The sequence below is a fragment of the Brachyhypopomus gauderio genome, unplaced genomic scaffold, assembly GCF_052324685.1.
Source record: "Brachyhypopomus gauderio isolate BG-103 unplaced genomic scaffold, BGAUD_0.2 sc107, whole genome shotgun sequence".
Lineage (NCBI taxonomy): Eukaryota > Metazoa > Chordata > Actinopteri > Gymnotiformes > Hypopomidae > Brachyhypopomus > Brachyhypopomus gauderio.
The window spans coordinates 384328-407736 of NW_027506928.1; the positions used below are offsets into that span (position 1 = coordinate 384328).

The 23409-nt window shown below is 40.7% G+C and overlaps 1 protein-coding gene across 2 annotated transcripts in view; it reads right to left on the minus strand.

Annotated features, from left to right (window-relative positions):
• LOC143497363 (butyrophilin-like protein 1) overlaps window positions 1–22924 on the minus strand; it is an 82351-nt gene extending 59427 nt beyond the window's left edge. For both annotated transcript variants that reach the window (XM_076993273.1, XM_076993272.1), the window contains exons 1-3: window positions 22576–22924; window positions 14015–14065; window positions 8190–8543 (exon numbers count right to left, since the gene is read on the minus strand). In XM_076993273.1, the coding sequence (XP_076849388.1) occupies window positions 8190–8543; window positions 14015–14063 (403 nt within the window). In that variant the 5' untranslated portion in view covers window positions 14064–14065; window positions 22576–22924. The remainder of the gene's footprint in view (window positions 1–8189; window positions 8544–14014; window positions 14066–22575) is intronic.
• Window positions 22925–23409: the final 485 nt, after the last annotated feature.

The following is a 23409-nucleotide window of genomic DNA, read 5'->3' on the forward strand; positions in this document are numbered from 1 at the left end:
TTCAAATAACCAATTATATAAAAAAATATATACTTTTGATATATTTTTTCTGTTTTGCATTCATAACATATACTTTCTGCTCTTGGATTTACTTTTGCTTTTGTGGAACTATTGAAACAAAAATCACACCATAACTTGGAGTTACATTGTGTTGTTTAAGTGTTCCCTTTATTTTTTTGAGCAGTGTAGTTAAAACACTTTGTTCAAAAAGTATATATTATATTATGATAATGATATTGTATTATATTATATATTGCTCAAGTAATTATGCATGAGGAAATTTTTATGGTATAACAAAATACATTCATTTTAAAAAAGGAATAAATTAAGGACTGGCTCAGTTCAATTTGAAACATTAAACATTTAAAAAAATGTTTAAAAAAAAGAAGAAATTAAATAGAGAGCCAAACAGAATATTATTGAGCCCATGTTTGGACAATGTTTCTAGCTTTGTAGTGAACACATGCTGTAACGCGACCGGAGAGTGCCCAAGTTTCCACAACATCATTGAGCTTGTCAGTTAAACTGTCAGCGGTGTGTCTACCCGACATGTTCGTCGTAATCAGCACTGCAGATTTTAGCTGCCAGTTCTCGTCAGTGTAGTGGCACGTCACAGTAATGTAACTTTCTGTTGTTAGAGCCGTCCAATAATCTGTTGTAAGGGCTACAGTAGTAGCAGTAGATAGCTTTGTTTTTAGCTCACTCGTATTTTTTGTAGCGAGCTTCGAAAACGCTCGCCTTCCCAGTGTAGCTGTGATTTTAGGTTGACCAGGTGCACTGGTGATATGCAGGACAGCTGCATGCATGGTGTTCAAATGATAATTGAGTGAGCTAGTGGAACTGTTGTACTTCAATACCGCATTACACACAGAACATTTGACTTCTTTGCCTAAATTAACAATGTTGAAATTGTAGCGACTACTACTCCTCGCAGCGAGTTCCCTAACAGACAGGCACTTGGCCCTTTAAGTGACACTGGGAGAGCGGCGCCTGCGCGCGCCAGGGGAGGGGAAGAGAACAGTGCTATTGTTTGAGTTGCGTGGAAAATAAAGTTTCCCTCCTTGGGATTTTCTGGATTACGCAGTTTCTGCCTCGTTTCCCGAACACGCTTCAAAATGGTCCCACACCGCACGTCTTTTCGCCCGCTTCATTTTGTTTTCCACTCTGGTCTTTCGCGACACGTGTTCACCTCTCGTTCTTACGCTCTGTTCAAGTTAATACAGGAGCGCTCTCTAATGATTAATCGTGATTAATACATTTTGATCGAGTAACGTCTTAATCGACAATTAATCGAAAGTCGATTAATCATTTGCATCCCTAGTAAGGAATTCCGCAAAGCATCCTTGTTATGTTTCACTGAAAGTTGGTTACAGCCGATAATGTCTGATTTGCTCTTCGAAATTTCAGGGTTTTACACTAGTACGAGCAGATAGGAACACAGACTCGGGAAAGACACGGGGAGGAGGCATCTGTGTGTACATTAACGATCTCTGGTGCAGACAGCACTCCAGATATGTGACCCAAATGTGGAAATACTGGGAATGACTTTAAGACCGTTTTATTTACCCATAAATATTTATTTTTAATATTTATATTTACGGAGAGTTTGGATGCATTTTACTTTTTGTGGTATATGCCTCTCCCGATGGAAGAGCCACTAAAGCAGCAAATACCATTGCTGACTGCGTCCATGAGTTACAACTTAAATACCCTGATGCCCCAGCAATAGTAGTTGGAGATATGAATCAGTGTCACCTGGACTCTGTGTTCCTGGTTTTGAGCAATATATTAAAAACCAAACCAGGCCAAATACCATTTTGGACAAGTGTTTTGTAAATATTACGAATGCTTATATTTCAAAATGTAGACCTCCTATTTTAAATTCGGATCATAATACCCAGGCCCGTTGACAGTCTTGCTGGGCCCGGGACATGAATGTTTCATGTAGTTTCAAGATTGTGGACAAATGAGAGTAAGGAACAGCTTAGAGCTTGTTTTGACTGGACTGATTGGAGCATCTTTCATAAGAGCTCCTTGGATGCAAGAACAACTGCTATTAATGATTATATCAATTTCTGTGTTCAGTTGGTTAACAAAATGTTGATGCACCTCAGGGCTGTGTGAGTTCTGCTGTTCTTTTTACTCTGTACACAGATGACTGTCGCTCGTCTTCAAATAATCAGTATGTGCTAAAATACTCAGATGACACTGTTTTGTTAACATTATTACATGACTCGAACAACCAGGATCTACACCAACAAGGTGTTAACAAAGTAGTGACATGGAGCAAATATAATACTCTGGAAATAAACACAAAGAAAAAAAAGGAAATTGCATTTGGCCAAAAACAAATATGTTAACTCCACTATCAATAATGAGGTAATCGAACAGGTGGAGTCCTATAAATATCTTGGTGTGATGATTGATGCTAGCTTATCATGGAAACACCACATCGACTACATCTGTAAAAAAAAAACAGACAGAGACTTTATTTTCTCCGTCGCCTCCGATCTTTTGGAGCTACTCGACAGATACTCCTGTTGTTCTATACTGCTGTTATTTTGAGTGTTCTGCAGTATTGCAATGCTGTGTGGTATAATTGCTTGTCCATATCTGTAATGTCAGGATTGAAATATTTGATTAAGATATGTTCAAAAATTGTGGGTCAACCTCTAGAAAGATTATATGAGACCACTTATCATACCAACACAATGCGGCTGGCTAAAAACATAATTTTTGGTACTAATCATGTTTTGAAGAGTGAATATGTACTTCTCCCATCGGGGTGGCGTGATAGTGTTCCAAGGTTCAATAAGGTTAGACTGAAGAATTCTTTTGTACATCAGTCAATCCTTAATTTAAACAAAGAACTTAATCTATAACTTTAAAAGATGTTGAAATATGAGTAAATGGTGTACGTATTGTACAATGTTTGTGTCCTATGTGTTGTGATGCTAATGTGTTAACAGAGCTACTGTTTGTATGCAAGAAATTTCAGATCTGATCTGACAATAAAGTATTATCATCATCATAACTTTAACATTACTGTAACCTGAAGGTAGACTCTTTATGTTAATCTTCTTTAAGAATTCACTTAATTCTGTAAACACTTTTTTGTATTTTACTCAAGAATGGTAAGATTCAATTGGTCTATAATTACTTTAAATTGATGAATCTAAATAGTGTTTCTAAAGTAGAGACCTGCCAATGAGAGCAGGTCCATGGAACTGTCAAGCTAAGGTCTTTAATGCAGAGATACAGCTAGTGTTAGGCTAACCCCAGTCTGGGGTCTTTTAGAGAGAGCCCTCCTTTTTCCATTTCTGGTGAATCTATATGTAGTTGATCTCAACGTTGAGATGAACACATCACCTAAATCACGCATGCCTGTTTTTCAGGAACAATAAATATACATGTTAAAGTATTACAAAACCATTCCTTTAACCATTGGTTAAAATAGTGTAGCGAGTTGAAGGGGCGTGTTTAAGTGCAGAGACTGCACTTGCAAACGATTGGAGATTGATTAGGGCAACCAGTTAAAATGAGGGGTAATGTTAGAGGAGACAGGCTTGTTTGGGTTGCGAGAACTGTGGCGAGTTGTGAGCGCTACTTAGATTGGTGCGGGAGGGAATTGTTTGCTGTGGTTAGAGCAGCCGACGAGGAAGATAGTTAGCAGCCAATTTAGTTGTTCCTGTGTCAGGAGGGGAGGAACAATCCCCTCCTGTAGAAAGGTAGTTGGGCGAGTAGTTTAGGGCTTACCTGTGCTGCTGTGGAACGTAGCCTGAAAGGAGATTAGATGACGCCATAAGCCTAGACCCGGTGGGAGGGTCTTGTTCGCCAACGAGATAAGTGATGATTTTAAAACAGTACCTTGTTTGTGATTTTAATTAGTGTTTATGAATTTGAAGATAGGGACGCCGAACAGTCGTGAGGTCATTTTGGTAGCCCTCTTAGTGTGAAGTGGTGTTTGCCCATTTTACAGTGTGGCATTTAAGTGGTTTGCTGTGGTGATAGTTTGCTGTGATAACGAAGTTGCGTGCTGTGGTTGGGGTGTGCCCTGGGGACTGCTGGGCCATTGATTTTACATTCATGGTGATCGCCTGACCTTACCTAATTGTGTATGATAATAAATAAAAGTAATCTTGTAGAAAATACTCCGTTGTTGTGGTTGCATTTAGCCTCTGCGCCGGTGTTCTGTTGAATTTTGCTACCTTATCGATATTTGTAGACGTATCTCTGTAGTTTGTTTACCTTATGGAAACGTCATAATGTAGCGCAAATCAGCGTTTAAAAGGTAGGATATTTTGCGTATTCATGTATTGTTATTAATATTAATACAAGCAAATTGGATTGTTTACATCTTTGTATGAATATGTTTTTAGCCTGTGTGTCTTTATAAACCAGCATTAAGTTCATTAACACTATAGTTAGGATATTTCGACAGCCTAAATGTCATTATAAAACATCATTAAGCCACCAAAATCATGACGTAATAGTGAATTGCGCATGCGCAGTAAGCCTAGGTAGGAATTTTCGACGGATAGGAAAATTCGAACAGAACACCGGACCATCCGTCTTAACAAAGGTGGTGGCAGCATTTCTGCTACCCAGTACGTTTATACCAAATATTACAATACCATTTATTTTAAATACCGGAATTCGTAGCTCATTTGGGGGGCTGATTGATGCTGAAAAAAAAAAACCAAAACAAAAAAAAACCCCACAAGCAATCGTGATATGAGACTTGAAGATCTACAATTAAATCCATGTTTAATATGAAGCAGCATAAAATAACTAATGCATCTATTAATAAAAGATCTAATGTGACATACTAATACTAATCCATCATGAGTGGGATTGATAACATGCTGGTGTTAAAATGTAGTGTTTTTAAGTCCATGGGGGTGGGGGGTGTTTGCCTAAGGTTCTCCCATATAAAAGCTACTCCCCTATAAAATTCTAGCCCAATTACCAAGAATGACAAAGTAAAATTACATTAAAACTATAACTGTTATTCTGATCAAAAAGGTATTCAAATACTGATTTATATTGCACTAATCACTTTTAGGTTCTCGTTTGCATGGCGTCTTGTATACCATAGATTGAACGTTAAAAATGTAAATTTACGGACACTTCATGTATTACACTTCAAAAATAGTACACTAATTTCAACATTAATGACAAAATTACTATTTTTAAATGCTTAACGATTTCATGTTTAAATGTTTTGTGTGACCACACATTAGTGTTGTCAAAAAAATTGATATATCGATACTGTACAACAGTATCAGTATCGGTCAGCTGTTGGATTCGAAGCAGATACAGATGGAAAACCGAAGGACATGAACAAGCCAGTTTGCAAGCGGTGCTTTTGGAACATTTCAACGAAGGGCGCTAAAGCCTGGTTGAGTGACCATAGCGCTCGACTCCGCACACCTCGTGCGAACCTCTGCAAGCAGTGGAGGCGTTTATACTTTCCGCTTTGCAGTGTTGTCCAAAACGATATGTGGTAGTATAAAATAAACACCCCTCAACAACAGGGGAATGAACACTTACCTGATGAATTTTAATGCTGCTTTGTGTTTCAATGTGTTTCAGGTTTGAAAAGTGCTGGAATTTAGGCTAAAGTACTTGAAAATGCTTGAAATTGTAACTACTTCATTTCACAACAAATATCTGTCTGACTGAACAGTTCTCTTGTATTACGTTAACAAATACGAGCCTCTTGTAATTCCAGGACGAAACACGAGAGAACGTGAAGACGTTAAGATTGGGCGTTTTGAAAATAAACAACCATTAAATAATGTGATTAAAAGCGCAATATTTCGAATCATTTCGAGTATATGTATAAATATTTAACTTAATTAAGTTTAACGTGCTGGGAAATATTGGTACAAGTGCTTTAATTCCACCTTTATAAAGGTGTATGAACCCTGCAAACATGACTTTGTTCATTGCGCTGAGGCACGGCGCGCGCGAAGTTACAAAATTCGAGAGGTGCACGACCTTGCGTGCTCCGCGCTTCAGCGCGATTACCAAAGTCATGTTTGCAGGGTTCATACACCTTGTGGAATTCAAACACTTGTATGTCACTTTCAAGGTCCATTTCAATATTTCTCAGCACGAGCAAAGACACTTTGTCAACATTCAAAAGATGTCCACTGTAAAGGCAGAATGAAAGTTTTTGCGATGTCTTTTTTAAACGTCTTTTGAACGTCTATTACTGCCGTTCAGTTGCAGTTTTTGCATGTCCACTGACATCCAATAAAGGTCCTAGTCGGACATTCAGATAGAAAACTCGTCATAGACGTCCATGTTAAGTTAAGGTTAAGGTCCTAGTCACACTGTCAGATTTTGAACCAGTTTTGAATGTCCACAAATGCAAAAATGGGTCTGGACTGACCGATGTGATACAGACATGATTTTAACGTCTTTCTGACGTCGCATGTTTGTTGGGATAAGTTAAATATTTATACATATACTCGAAATTATTCGCGTTTTTATCACATTATTTAATGGTTGTTTATTTTCAAAATGCCCAATTTTAACGTCTTCACGTTTTCTCATGTTTCGTCCTGGAATTACAAGAGGTAACGTAATACAAGAGAACTGTTCAGTCAGACAGCGATTTGTTGTGAAATGAAGTTACAATTTCAAGCATTTTCAAACACAAAGCAGCATTCATTTGTTTGTTTATAAAAAAAATTTAAGGCTTTAAAACGGATATTAGCACAGTATCTGACTTTGGTATCGAAAATGGTATCAAATTTCAATATTTTTTTTAATATCGTATCGAAGTTGTAATTCTTAGTATCGTGAAAAGCCTACCACACATATAATAGTATCGATAGGGAAATTGTCCCAAAGTTAATTTTGTCAGTTATTTCTACATTTATTCTTTAGATCAGGGGTGGCCAACCCATCAGAGATCAAGAGCCACTTTTTTTTTTTACTGTGTTACAGCAAAGAGCCACATCAAACACATGGGCACGCTTGAACATCACCCATCCCTTCCTCTCTCTCTCTCTCACAGAGAGAGAGAGAGAGAGAGAGAGAGAGAGAGAGAGAGAGAGAGAGAGAGAGAGAGAGAGAGAGAGAGAGAGAGAGAGAGAGAGAGAGAGAGAGAGACCTCTGCTCAGATTTAATATAAATTACAGACACAAACAGTGTGGGGTTTAGTCATGGTCTGGTGGTTAGGGAACCGGTCTTGTGATTCCCGGTTGCCAGGCTAGGGCTGCCTACTCTGTTAAAAACGTCTTCATATTTTTGTTTTGCTGTGCATTTTTCCCCTGCCAAAATTTGTTTATTGAAATGATCTTGTCCTGAGGGTATTCCAGAAAGCGAGTTTAACAAACTCTAAACTTAACCCTGAACTCTGAGTTGTCTTACCGCGATCTGACATACTCAGAATTTTCAGTTCCAAAACGGCTGATCGGAGTTAAAATAATCAGGATCGCTCAACTCTGAGTAGGTTGAACACTTACTAATTCCAGGTCTAATCCGAGTGGTGTGAAATGCACATGGCATCAGATAAAAATATAAGAATATATGTATAAACAGCAGCGTGACTACGGGCCGCAGCGCGCGGCAATGGCTCCTCCACGGGCCGAGTTAAACCACCGGCCCCCGGCAGCACACACCGTTAGTGCAGGTGAGAGTGCGGACCGGCTGGGGAGCCGCATGAAACCAGGCAAAGAGCCGCAGGTTGGCCACTCCTGCTGTAGATTGTCTGAGAACAGGCGGCTATATGTAAACTAGTCTGTTTACTCTAAAACTTTCAGTCTCAGATTCGTACATTTGAATTAAAACCCACTAGAATGAGATCATTTTAAATAAACTCTGTGTGTGTGTGTGTGTGTGTGTGTGTGTGTGTGTGTGTGTGTGTGCTTGTGTGTTGTGTCTGTGTTGCAGGTATGTCTCCTCCTCTATGTCTGGTGTTGTGTGTGTGTGTGTGTGTGTGATTGTGTGTTGTGTCTATGTGTCAACTCAGTACTGTACACATGAGAAACAGGAATCATGTTCTGATGACACACAGAGCCCTAAAGACCCTTTAACCAGGAAGCAGTAATGTGTTTTACTTCCTCTGCTGTGTACACGTAATAAAAATATAAACATCAGTTTTTCCTTTTACTCTGATTTGAACAGTGTAATGTTGGACATGTGTGAATAAAGCACACAGGAATGTGTCTTACCTTCAACGTTGAGATTAATGGTGATATTTTTATAGACGCCAGTGCCCTGAACTCCACATGTGTACTGTCCTCCATCAGACCATTGAACATACTTCAGGAGCAGTGAGGTGTTGCCATACTGTAGTTCCTCTATAAACAGAGATGTTCTGCCTCTGTATGAAGGATCCTGATCATCAGTCTGGTCTTGTTTATTCTTATAGTGATGCACCAGTTTGTCTCCTTGATCCTGTCTGGTCCACTTCACTTTCATGTCCACAGCACTCATACGTGGTGTGAGTGAACACGGCAGAGTGACGTCAGAACCAGGAGCAGCAACAACAACACCTCCACCCTCCAGATCAAACCTCTGAGCTCCTGTAATGAGAAACACCACCATGATGGATGTTCACATTCACTCCACACATTACACACATCACCATGTCTGATGTATAGAGGTGATTTCATACCGTGTGTTTAAAGTGTGGGTGAATATTCTATGATCCAGGTGTCATAGTGTTATGCGTGGGTAAATAGTGTGTGTGTATATGTCTTTCCTTACAAAGACATTTTATACACATGTGTGTGTGTGTGTGTATGTGTATGTATGTGTGTGTGTGTATAAAATGTCTTTGTAAGGAAATCATATATGAAGCCTCTGGTCATGTGTTACGACCCTGCGTGATCTGTCTGGTGTTGTATGTGTGTGTGATTGTGTGTTGTGTCTATCTGTTGCAGGTATGTCTCCTCCCCTATGTCTGGTGTTGTGTGTGTGTGTGTGTGTATTTGTGTGTTGTGTCTATCTGTTGCAGGTATGTCTCCTCCTCTATGTCTGGTGGTGTGTGTGTGTGTGTGTGTGTGTGTGTGTGTGTGTGTGTGTGTGTGTGTGTGTGTGTGTGTGTGTGTGTGTGTGTGTGTGTGTATTTGTGTGTTGTGCCTATCTGTTGCAGGTATGTCTCCTCCTCTATGTCTGGTGTTGTGTGTGATTGTGTGTTGTGTCTATCTGTTGTAGGTATGTCTCCTCCTCTATGTCTGGTGGTGTGTGTGTGTGTGTATTTGTGTGTTGTGTCTATCTGTTGCAGGTATGTCTCCTCCTTTATGTCTGGTGTTGTGTGTGTGTGTATGTGTGTGTTGTGCATATCTGTTGCAGGTATGTCTCCTCCTCTATGTCTGGTTCACCTCATAAATCACTGTCACGTTGTTCCTGGATTGGCTGTTGTGTCTGTCACCACATATAAGAAGAGAAGTCTGGGACCATCTCTGACTACTGTGTTTGTTGTGATTTTGATGCTTGGTGTTGTGTGTTTGTTGTGATTTTGATGTTTGGTGTTGGTGTGTTTTTACTTGTTTTATTTTCTACTTACGATTTTGGATTTGCCCAGCTGGGGTGTGATTGTATTGTTGAGTGTGTTACAGTGTGTTATTTAGTGTGTTGTCATGGTGATGGGAAGCCATTTAATTTAATCTAATTTTGTCCCTGTGTACATTTGTTGTTTCTTTGTTTGTTTGTTCACTGTATGTAGTTAAATAGCTGTTTTTGTTTTATAAACCTGTTTTGATTAATATTTAGTCTTGGTCGGTTCCTGAAATCCTCGAGCAGTATGATACCATAATACTCTCATAACTATATTAAACACAGTCAACACCTACGAAACCCATAATACTCTCATAACTATATTAAACGCAGTCAACACTATGATACCCATAATACTCTCATAACTGTATTAAACACAGTCAACACTTATGATACCCATAATACTCTCATAACTGTATTAAACACAGTCAACACTTATGATACCATAATACTCTCATAACTGTATTAAACACAGTCAACACTTATGATACCCATAATACTCTCATAACTATATTAAACACAGTCAACACTTATGATACCATAATACTCTCATAACCGTATTAAACACAGTCAACACTTATGATACCATAATACTCTCATAACTGTATTAAACACAGTCAACACTTATGATACCATAATACTCTCATAACTGTATTAAACACAGTCAACACATATGATACCCATAATACTCTCATAACTATATTAAACACGGTCAACACATATGATACCCATAATACTCTCATAACTATATTAAACACGATCAACACATATGATACCCATAATACTCTCATAACTGTATTAAACACAGTCAACACATATGATACCCATAATACTCTCATAACTGTATTAAACACAGTCAACACATATGATACCCATAATACTCTCATAACTGTATTAAACACAGTCAACACTTACGATACTCATAATACTCTCATAACTATATTAAACACAGTGAACACTTATGATACTCATAATACTCTCATAACTATATTAAACACAGTGAACACTTATGATACCCATAATACTCTCCTAATTATATCAAACACAGTCAACACTTATGATACCCATAATACTCTCATAACTGTATTAAACACAGTCAGCACTTATGATACCCATAATACTCTCCTAATTATATTAAACACAGTGAACACTTATGATACCCATAATACTCTCATAACTATATTAAACACAGTGAACACTTATGATACTCATAATACTCTCATAACTATATTAAACACAGTGAACACTTGATACCCATAATACTCTCCTAATTATATTAAACACAGTCAACACTTATGATACCCATAATGCTCTCATAACTATATTAAACAGTCAACACTTATGATACCCATAATACTCTCATAACTGTATTAAACACAGTCAGCACTTATGATCCCCATAATACTCTCATAACTATATTAAACACAGTCAACACTTATGATACCCATAATACTCTCATAGCTATATTAAATACAGTCAACACTTATGATACCCATAATACTCTCATAACTATATTAAACACAGTCAACACTTATGATACCATAATACTCTCATAACTATATTAAACAGTCAACACTTATGATACCATAATACTCTCATAACTGTATTAAACACAGTCAACACTTATGATACTGTCATGGTGAGGCGGCCGCCTCCGTCCACAGCGGCTGTTGTTGTTGTTGTCTGGTGACGTCATGTGCGTCCCTCAGGTGGGCGGAGCCTGTGATCCGTCTCACCTGAGGGTCGTTTGTTTGCCTATATATGTCTTGTCTTTGTACCAGTTGACCGCTGGTCATTATATCCTTAATTTGGAGATATTGCACAGGTTTTAGGTTTACGCACTTATTCTATTAAACCATCCTTTTTCCCTGAGACTTGGCGTGGTCGCTTCCTTTTTGTTGCTCACCCTGCCCGTCACAGAATAACCAGCCCGGGTTCCCTCTCCTCTAGCCGCCGAGTCTCTTTTTCTTTCTCCTTCGTTCGTGGTCATGTCTCGTGGTAAGTGTTTGTCTGCGTGGTGTTTTGTGAAGAGTTCCGCCGTGCTTTTGTGTTGTGTTTGTGGCACGGCGAGGACCAGGGCTGTCTGCCCTGGGAAAACTCTTCGTGTCTGTTGTTTGTTAGTTTGTTTGAAGAGCTCCGCCGTGTCTGTGTTTGTGGCACGGCGAGGACCAGGGCGTCTTCCCTGGAAAGGCTCTTCATGTTTTGTGTTGGTTAAAACGTGTGTTCATGTCGACGGATGTGTGGATCAGTGTGCGTGCTCGTTGTGTTTAATGTTACATGTTTTGTGTGTGACGCGGTCGCCGCTCGTCACGGTCGCCTCGCTCCCCGTGTGTCTTGTGTTAAATGTGAGGAGCGACTGCGACTCTGAGCGGCGCGCGTCACTGTGTGTTTATGTCGAGCGCGCATGTGTAGGTCCCGTCTGTCTGTTTGTGCACCGTTTTTGTTTGCTTGTCTAGTCTTTGGGTGTGTGTTGTGTCCTAGCGTGTTGTCAACTGTTTGCGTGTAATTCCACGCATGCTCCTCCCCGTGAATGTGTGTTTGGGAGGGGACCGGCTGTGGTCCCGTGCCATGGGGTGTGGCACGGAGAGCGTCGCTCCCGAGGGAGGCCCTGAATAGGGTAGGGCGCGTTTGTGTGTGTGTGTGTGTGTGTGTGTGTGCGTGCTGTTCTCTGTGCAGGTGCTTCTCCTTGGCGGTGTTCCTGGACCTTTTGGGGATCTCCACCTGGCAGGAGCCCCCTTGTGTTGTGGGGTGACCGGAGCCCGGTCATGAAGAGCCCCTCCCTAGAGGGCTGGGGCCCCCGGATGTTTGGGGACCATGGGGCTCTGGTCTGAAAAGCTCCTGCTGAGGAGGGAGATCCTCCCTCCTGCCCGGGGTGACCAAGAGGCCCTTGGGGCTGCTCCCTAGCCTGCGTCGGGGGTGCTCTGGGTCTCGGTCTCTGGTGCTCCTGGGTTGGGTGGAGGAGTCCACCTTGCGATGAGAGGCCCCGGGAGGGGTTGGCTCCCCAGGAGGCTGGGGTGACCCCTAGCAGAAGGCAGTGGTCAGCTCTGGGAGGAGGTAGGTCCAGGAGGTGAAGTAGCCACACCTTGGAGAGGTAGCCTGCACACACACACATACACGAGGGACGAGAGAGGAGCCATAGCCCCTCGTCCTCACACCTGTGGGGCTCACCGGCTGAAGGCCGGTTAGGGCGTGAGGGCCCTGTGACCGACTGGGGCGTGGTTTTGTGTTAACGGCCCGGTCGGTCCAGGGTTCCGCCCGGTGAGGCGAGCTGAGTAATGTGTGTTTTTGTGTTCCAGCTCCTGGACTCAGGAGGTGTCCATGCTTGTCCCTGCCTTCCTGCCCCTTCGTGTTTTGTGTGCAGCCGCTGTATGCCACACACCCAGTGGAGGGGAGTGCGACTTGGTGGGGGGGTCTGTCACGGTGAGGCAGCCCCCTACCGGCCGCCTCCGTCCACAGCGGCTGTTGTTGTTGTTGTCTGGTGACGTCATGTGCGTCCCTCAGGTGGGCGGAGCCTGTGATCCGTCTCACCTGAGGGTCGTTTGTTTGCCTATATATGTCTTGTCTTTGTACCAGTTGACCGCTGGTCATTATATCCTTAATTTGGAGATATTGCACGGGTTTTAGGTTTGCACACTTTCTATTAAACCATCCTTTCTCCCTGAGACTTGGCGTGATCGCTTCCTTTTTGTTGCTCACCCCTGCCCGTCACAGATACCCATAATACTCTCATAACTGTATTAAACACAGTCAGTCTCTTATCCTGGTTTTCCTTTTCCCCTTCTGCTCCTGTTATGTTTTAAATCCTAGACAAACACATAACACTGTTGTACCTGTTCAGAGATCAGACACACTGACATATATATATATATATATATATATATATATATATATATATATATATATATATATATATATATATATGTTTTTAAATAACAGTCATTCTTTTGGTGCTGACTTCTCACTCTACAAATAAACAGCTACAGATGCACCGATCGATCAGCCGGTAACTGGAACTGACTGGTTTCCCACATGGTCGGTCATAACCAGTAACCAGCTGGTCAGTCTCATATAACTGATTCTGTGCTGGTCACATTTACACTTGTTTACCACACGGGGGCGACAGTGGCACAAACAACACAAATGAATAGCACAGTGACTACATTAGAATTATATATCTACATAAAGATGATTTGATTTCTCATTTGTATTACCTGGTGCAGTTGTTTTCATTTGGAAAAGTAAACATTTGGCTTCTTATTTGGAGATTTGTGAAAAGGTTTTTCAAATAATATTTTATTCTCATATAGAGCTTTTTTTCTCCCTACGATAACATAGTTCACATTTTTATGTTAAGATGTAAGACGTTTCCATTAACAGAAAAGCCAAACAATGTTTCTGTATGATGTCATTTATAATTCTTATAAAGAAAAAATCTGAATCAGCTAGACATGTAAACAAATCAGAAACTCATGTCTAATGATGGAGGTTACAGTACCTGAGAGAGACCAGTGGAGGAACAGAACCATCACCCAGACACTCTCCATCTCTGTAAGACAACCACACAGTGACATGTCACTTTAAATACATTCAACTCACTCACAACGGAATATAACAAACTTAAACAGAGTTGAAAACTGAAAGCGCATGAGTTTTGGCCTGAACTCCAAGTCACCAGCAGGTGTCACTGTTTGCCCTCTCCCCGTCAGCCACTACAGCACAATTAAGATCACCCGTCACGCCTCATTCTGCATCTCGGCTATTCCAGATTCACTCTTTAAACCCGGAGTTAAGGATAAAATGGAGACAGATAGCAGAGACCTTTGTGAATTTGTGTTTGGTATAATTCATGTACTGGTTGTTGACTTTCTGGATTTTTACATGTTTTTTTCTGTTTCTGAGATGTGATTAGTCCCTTTATAGTTCTGGTATATGAGGTTCTGCCCTTAATATATCCTACTTGATCTCAGTGTATAATATTTGGTAACACCTACTCTAGAGTGCTAGGGCTTCAACCCTAACCCTAAACCCTAACTCTAGGACTCTAAACCTAAACCCCTAAACCCTCTAGGGCTTTTGTATTTGTATTTTACCATCCATGATACCCTGAACAGGATGAAAATTTTAAGGATCTGTTAGGTCCCTATCCTGTTTTTGGTAAGAGAATGATCAGAACCCCAGAGTGTATTTGTCAATGACCCAACTGATAATACTTCTAACTCTGTTAGAACTGGTATAGCTGTTGCCTCAGTACAATTCAAAACAGAGTTAACAAGGTTCTTCAAAATCAGAGAGAAGTCAATTTGCCAATATGATTTATGAGGATATGAGAAAAACATATATTCTCCTTCCCCTGGGGTGGATTAATCTCCATATATCAGTAAGACCCAGATCATCACATAACCTATGCAGGGTCCCCACACCCTGGTTAATTCAAATTCAAGGACCTTTAAATTACTTTCCAGGACCAACTTCCTCAAATTCCAGGACTGCACCTGGCACCATTTACCTACTCTTACCCCTGAATATGTTATCAAAAAACAATGTTAATCCAATGCAAATTCTGAATGTCAGTTCAAGCCATGCATCCTGAAATGTTCTGCGCATGACATTAAGCGCTGATTAAATGAAAACTTCACTCACACTCAACATGACTGGCAATTTAGCAATGCACCTGTGAGAAGGTGACATTCACGTAAAGCGGCTACACATACGTTAATTACATACAGGAAACACTAACTTTCAGTGCTGAACAAACAAACTAATTTCTCTACAGGAGAATGACCAAACTTTTGCAAAGTAAAAGTCAGCATAGGCCCTGTAGAATCAATATAATTTTAAATGAACTTGTGCTGGCAAAATAATGACACGTTGACAGTAGACAAATAATAATAATAATAATAATAATAATAATAATAATAATAATACACACATGCATATACACATACAGTACATACATAAAACAGAGGAGCAAAGCCATATAATGAGATTAGAACTATAGATTTCTAGAGAAATCTGGTGTGAGAAAAGAAGGCTTTTAACTACTCCACTTACTGTAGTGAATGTGGTATTTTGCTAAAAGTACGTCTACTGTCACGTAGGGCTACGCCCCCCTCTCCTAGCTGTCACTCCAGTTTCCCTGTTCCTTGTGTCTGTGTTGTTCCCTGCTCCTTGATCCCGCCCTGCTTGTCTGTCTCCATGGTTTCCCCTTGTCTGCCACGCCCGTGTCATCATTGTCTTCACCTGTGTCTAGTCCAGTCCTGTGTATTTATAGTCCTGTGTCTCCCATGTCGGTTATCGGTTGTTTTGTTCAGTGTTCCTATGCTTCCTGGTCCGTAAGTTCTGTCCGTAAGTCTTCTGTGTGTTCTGTTCCTGGTTATTCTAGTTTGTATGCGTTTCCTGTGTTTTTGTTTTGAGTATTTGTTTTGAGTATTCGTTCGTTGTCTTAGTACCTTGTTTATTTCGTGTGTGGACTGCCCTCCCGATATGACCCGTGCCTGTTACAATGACCACGTCTTTGGAATTCCATTTAATAAATCTCGTTCTCCTCAGCGTTTGTGGCCGCCTCCTTGCTATGCGTCGTGCAGGACATTACATCTACATTTATGGCATCAGAGAAATCCGAACTTAGGTTTTCCGCATAAAGTAAAATGATATCAAAAGAATGTTAAGTTTGAGATTAATCCAGTTTCTAGTGTCCATGCAACAACTCCTCTTCTGACTTCAAAAGGAACATGACTCCACATAAAGTTTAAATCTTCTTTCAAGAAACATGGCTACAGGATATATCTTATTTATTATTTTGAAATGAGTCTCTTTTACTTTAGAAGATATGGGCCATTTGACAAGCCATTGTGGTTTTATCATTTGTATTAGGATGTTTCTTGAACGAATCTCTATTATATCTTTTGTCTCATACCATCAGTGATTGTGACGTTCGTGGGTCTGTGAAGGATGAGACAGGAATCCTCTCCAGGACGAACGTTATGGTTTATTAACACACACAAATAGTGCAGACAGCGCACGTATAACAATAAACAACGTGTTGAAACACGTAGACTTAGACAACGACGAGCACAGGACACTGCGTGAACGCACATTAAATAGACAAACCACATGAACCCCGAGTGATGACGAGACGAGTCACAGGTGAGACGGATTAACACGAGACGTAACCGCACCCACGGAGATCCACAGACGCAGACGAGTAGACGCAGACAACGTAAACACACGCCCAAAAGGGAGGGGACCCCACCACGGAGCGTCGCCTTCCCCTGGTGAACGCCTTTCTGGTCCGTGCTCTCGCTCTCTCTCTCTCTCTCTCTCTCTCTCTCTCTCCCCGTCTCCTCTTCACCGCCCGAACACCAGATCATGGGCTCCACCAGGGTTTCGCCCCGGGACCAGTCCATCACACTCCCCTCTGACGGATAGGGAGAAGACTCTTCCCGCCCTCTCTTTCCCCTCACAGTTTCCCCGGAATATTCCGAGGGGGCTGGACTCAAATCCTCCTCCTCCGTGTAGAGCTCCCCGTCCAAGTACTCGTAGAAACCGGTGCACTCGGACGGGGGAGGGGTTGCATCCTCTTCCTCTGACGCGGAGGGATCCCCCGAGAACACAGAAGGTGGATGGCTCCTCTCTCCCTCCTCGCCCTCACCGTAATACTCGGTAGGGGCGGAGCACACCGATTGGGGATGGTCTTCCTCCTCCTCACCTTCCCGGTAGTATTCGGTGGGCGCGGAGCACACGGAGGGGGGATAGTCTTCTTTCTCTTCTTCCTCCTCGCCTGGAGAGTCTTCCCCCTCGAACTCGCTCTCGGGGGTCTTCTCCGTAGAGCAGAGTTTGAGGGAGCCTAACCTCAGGGGCGAGAGGTCTCGGGAAGGAGAGGGGTGTTGTTCCCTCCACCTCTGTTCCGTGGCTTCACGGAAGCATTCTGCCATCTCGGCGTTGGCTGCCTCTCGAGCCTGACGCAGCATGAGCCTGCAGAAAGGGTCCTGCAACATCGTCTCGAGGGGTACGGAGGCGTTGCGGTGCTGTGCAGGGGAAGAGCCATGGTGGTGCCTGCTGGGTCTCTTCCCCTTCTTTGCATGGGTGGCGTAGCCTGGCATACTTTGGTCGGCTCGTTGTTCTGTACCGCTTGCGGGACGGTGACGGACGAGGCACGAGTGCAACATGCACAGCAAAACGTCACTTTTAATTATACAAATAAAGCGCAGACAGCGCACAAAAAACACAAGAACACTGAACGTGTCACACTTAGACAAGGACGACCACAGGACACTGCGCGAACGCACATTAAATAGACAAACCACATAAACCCCATGTGATGACGAGACGAGTCACAGGTAAGACAGATAATCAAAAGACATAACCGCAACCATGGAGATCCACAGACGCAGACGAGTAAACGCAGACGACGGAAACACATGCCCAAAGGGAGGACCTCAACGTGACAGTAACGTGACAATAACTTCTATATTTCACTACAAATTCAAATAAAAATTGAAATGTAGTCACTTTATAGTATGGACATGACATTATAATATTCAAAATGAATCAACAAATGAATATTTAATGATTGGTTCATTGCGCTGAGTTACAAAATTTGAGAGGTGCACGACCTCGTGAATCGCCAGCGCGCGAGGCTCTCGCGCACGGGTGGAGCCACCGCGATTACGTCATTTTCGTGCGCGGACCCTCGATTATATATATATATATATATATATATATATATATATATATATATATATATATATATATATATATTAGGGGTGGGCATAGATTAATTTTTTTAATCTAGATTAATCTCACTGAAATCTTGAAATTAATCTAGATTAATCTATATTAAAATGGCTCATATGCGTGCTACCCAAGTAATGACTAAAAGTCAGTTTTTGAGATAGGGTTTCTTAATACAGAGGGTGCATTAGACCAGGGGCTCATCTCCTGTTTCCAAAATGCATCAATGACTGCTTGAGAAAGCTGTTCTACTTTGATACTTGAAGAAAAAAACATGCTCAATAAAATGTAGGCTGCTCGTGTTCAATGGTTTATTCAGTTAAACATGAATTTGTAAGCCTACATACTGTACATTAAAAGGGGTTGATAACATGTTTATTCAGCTAAAAATGATATTTGAAATGTAAGCCAACATTTAGTACATTTAACCTCACGGACGTAATTTGGGGGGGGGACTTTTTCAAAATCCGGTTTTGGTCCTCTGCAGTTTTAACGGTTAAAAAGAAGTATTTAAATAGTGGCAAATCTAGCGCTAGGACCATGCAGAAAACGACCGCTCCGAGCTCCGCTCCGGTAACACTTTACGTTCCTAAAAATGAATTTTCCATGAAGCAAACCTGGCGACTTCGTGGCTGCATCCATGTAAACAACACGTACGATTTGTAATTCACAGGTTTCTCGCCCCTACTGTGCAATTTGGTTAGGAATACAGCCGAGCTAAACTATCAAGTTGAAAGTCATCCTAGTTTGCTTATCCATTTTGACCCAGTTCCCAACCCAACTTTAAGAATAGATTAACGGCGATAATTTTTATATCGCCCGATAAGAGTATCAAATTAACGAACGCCGTTAACGGCCCACCACCAATATATATATATATATATTCTCTCACTGGCGCTCATCAGCGCTGGATGGATGACGGCGGTGTAGTCATGTTTACGGAGTTCATACACCTTTACAAGGTGGAATTAAAGCACTTGTACATCACTTTCAAGGTCCATTTCAATATTTCCCAGCATGTTAAACTTAAATAAGTTAAATATTTATACATATACTCGAAATAATTCGAAATAACTTGCTTTTTTATCACATTATTTAATGGTTGCTTATTTTCAAAATGCCCAATCTTAACTTCACGTTCTCTCATGTTTCGTCCTGGAATTACAAGAGGCTCGTATTTGTTAACGTAATACAAGATAACTGTTCAGTCAGACAGATATTTGTTGTGAAACCAAGTAGTTACAATTTCAAGCATTTTCAAGTATTTTAGCCTAAATTCCAGCACTTTTCAAACCTGGAACACAATGCAACATTAAAATTCGTCAGGTAAATGTTCATTCCCCACACACACACACACACACACACACACATACACACACACTTAATACAACCAGAGGGGTCACAGACATGAGGTGGTTGTGTAAAGTATGCAGCTTTGGCTCAAACAACTACTGAATCACTTGAGACTCAAACATGGAAATGGTGACTGCAGTCAGTTAATACTTTATGTCAGTCTTTATGCAGATGCATCCATGTTCATTAGAGAGACGATACTTCAAACATCTACACATATGAGGAGGTCTGAGGTAGCCTCAGTGGGCTCTGGTGCAGGTGGGCTTAACGCCACTGTGGAAGACCAGACTGGATCTGGATAATTCTGGTAGTGGAAGGAAGGAAGGAAGGATGGATGGATAGGATTGTAGTGAAGCACACAAAATAGGGTCTCACAAGTACGTTAAGCACTTTTAACAAGCGGGAACAACTCGACGAGCAAACTTGAAAACTTAGTGAACACTGAAGGCCACGAAAACAGGCACAGGCATAGAGCAGCAATAACCATTAAATATATTTATATTATTTATCTTGTTGACTTTGGTCACTAAAGAAATATTAAGCTCTATTCCTTAAAATGTTTATTTTAATATTTTATTCTTTGATCAACTATATTTATTTATTAGTTCACTTGTTTGCTTCTTTAATTGTGTTTGGTTTTAATTGTTAGAGATAATCTTTTTTGGGGGGAAACATTCAATTGAAATCTTTAGGACATAATTTATGTGCAACATAACAGGTGATTGAGGTTTACAATCCTCAAAGCAAGTACAATTTAGTTTTAGGTATGTATTAAGTAACCAAAATTACTTGAAAGTAGCACCGTGTGAAGCCTTAGAAGAAATAATGGGAGTGGTTCATTTATTTTACAGGGCCAGAAAAAAAGAGAGACGCATAACCAACAGGCAGTTATTTCCCAATGCTGCATAAGAACAGGTTGACATACACCTGTCTGTCTAAAACAACTTTATTAAAGAGAATACCTAAACAATCTTAAATATTTAAAATGTGCTTTGACCTACAAAGATAATTAAAACAGATCTCATTCTTGAGAAGACAGGGCTATTCCTGGCCAGAGCTGAAAAAGGCATTGAATATACCAATGGAAATTGAATTTGGTGGAGATATGATGATTTTCTTTGATGGAGTAACCTGTCTCTGTGTCTGAGTATTCATTTGTGGGACTCTACATGAATAAGGCCTACAAGTATGTAGTTGAAATTTCTCTAAATACACTAATAATAGACAGCACAATTAACATTATATAATATTTTAATTGCATTAGTAATACTATTATACAAACTAAAGTCTATAGGCAAATGTTTAATATGATGCATATGACTTTTGCCTGGCCTGAGACATTAGAGGCATATAGCAGCAAGCATCTGCAATTGAACTGTATCATTTCATTTGTGCAAAACTACACAATATGCCATATTGCCAGTTAGATCTGAGGGTGACAGTGATGTCGGGCCAGGCTCAAACCAGGTTTCTCTTACACATAGGAACCTGTTATGTATGATGCATATGTTATTTGCCTGGCTCAGCGCCTTAAAGGTATACAGGAAGCCTCTGAAATCAACCTGAACAATTTCATCTGTGCGCACAACTGCATGTGTCATGTTTCCAGTTAGATTTGAGGGCTAAAATGTTGTTGGGCCAGGCCATAATCAGGTTTCTCCTACATATAGGAACCTTTTATGTATGATGCATTTGAGTTTTGCCTGGCCTGACACCTTAGCGGAATGCAGCAAGCCTCTTAAATTGCTCCTTTGAACCATTTCACGCTTAACAACTCAATATGCTGTGTTTCCAGTTAGATTTGAGGTATAAAATTATGTAGGGTCAGGCTAAAATCAGGTTCCTCTCTTAGGGAGCGACCTGTTCTTTATGATTAATTTGTTATTTCTCTGGCCCACCATCAATAAGGCTTTCAATAAGCCTCTGAAACTGCCCCTTTAAATGCATTCACCTATATGCCCACTGCTGCTCAATATGCCATGTTGTGTGCTGGTATTTCTTCTTCCTACGTTAGAAATGCTGACGAATTCAATCATCATGTACAAATTGATATACAAATACATTCACAAAATCAGTATGGGAAACAATAACCTCTTTAATGTATGCTCCTACGCTCGTTTGTCTAATCTATCTCTTTTAAACAGTGAAACATCGTGAACACACCCTTTATGAATAAGGAACCAACTTCAGCGTCGTGCGCGTGACCTGCACCCAGTTTCCGTTACATTTACAATCATATTGATTAATAACGACCATTACAAGATACCAAACAACATCCCTGTTTAAACATCAACCCCGTTAAAGTCGCTTTTCTGAGTTCAGAACCATAATTAATTTCTGTGGTTAAGGAACATTTGGTCTAAACGCGGTTAATGTCCCTCAAAATCCAGCCACCGTACCAATACGACTGCAGTCACGCCATCTGCACTTCGCAACAGCTCGGTCGTTGACACATTAATTATATAAATTAATATTTTTTGTGACTGCAAAAAAAAATGTAATATCTTGTCATAAGCTAAACAATGTATTTTTCATTCAACAGTGCAGAAAATTTAAAATATCTTTAGAAGATGTTTCCAGACAGATTAAATTGCTTCAGTGTTCATCAAGACATCACAAAAAATGTGAATCTCCACTGAAAGATCATGGCTTTTGGGCAGAGCTGGGTACAATCCTGGGTGTACCCAACACGTCAATAAATAGATCTCCGTGTATCTCGGACACTGCACAGGATGTGGCGCGGGTCCGCGCGACGAAAATGACGTAATCGCGGTGGCTCCGCCTGAGTAGATAAGTGCAGATGGCGTGAGCGCAGTTCAATACTGATCTATAAACTAACGGATCACACCACCGTTACACATTAACGTGAACTGTAACTAATGCCAGTTATGAATCTCCGATTTATATTTTGTTGTTAAAAGTGAAATTAAAAATAGAGTCGAAGAAAATGAAACATGGAGGTGAACTCACCCAACTCTGCGTCGACAGGAACAGAGAAACCTTCAAGGAGTTCAGTCAAAATAAACCTGTAACCTCGCAAATTACCTTGAAAACACTGAACTGTTTAAAACTGTATTTATTTAACGTCGTACTTTCACTGGCAGTGACCGTAGTGCGCGACTCCGCATGGGGGTGAACGGAACTAAACGGTTAAAACTAAAAATAAAATAGCGTCTCACACTTGGTGACAATCTTACTTTAACTTTGGAAAGTATAGGTATTTATTACAATAAAAATAGCAAATTGAAATTGTATCTTGTGTCCTTCTACAGCAAACGAGTTGTAGGTAGTGGTGACGGGACGAACGACACTAGTGCGTCAACACTGTGCAGAGCGCACAAGAGTGAAACCCCGTACTGGTGCGTGACCCATACAGGAAGCGTATCGTGTGGATGTGCCGCCCCAAATTGTGTTTATAAGTAAGAAAACTGTATCGCCATATCGCGGGTTTGTTGGATGGAGTTTTACTGTTGCTTTTGGATCTTGTATTTTTGCCCTCACTGATCATGGATCGAACCAGGCAGTTTTCCACTGTCTGCAATGCATTTTCTTGTCATTGTTTGTCTTTTATTTTATTTTATTTAACACTTTCATTAATGAAAATCCATACATAAGTTCCACATTTTAGCTGAATTTTATTAGACGAATTTGCTATATTTTACAGTTAGTTTAACATTTACACAAGGTTTTAAGCACTTTTTGAACTATTCTAAAGAACATCTGAACTCAGCAAACAAATTGAGCAAATGAAGTTATAAATTGATGAGATTATATTTTAAGTAAACAAAATTCGATTAAATATCT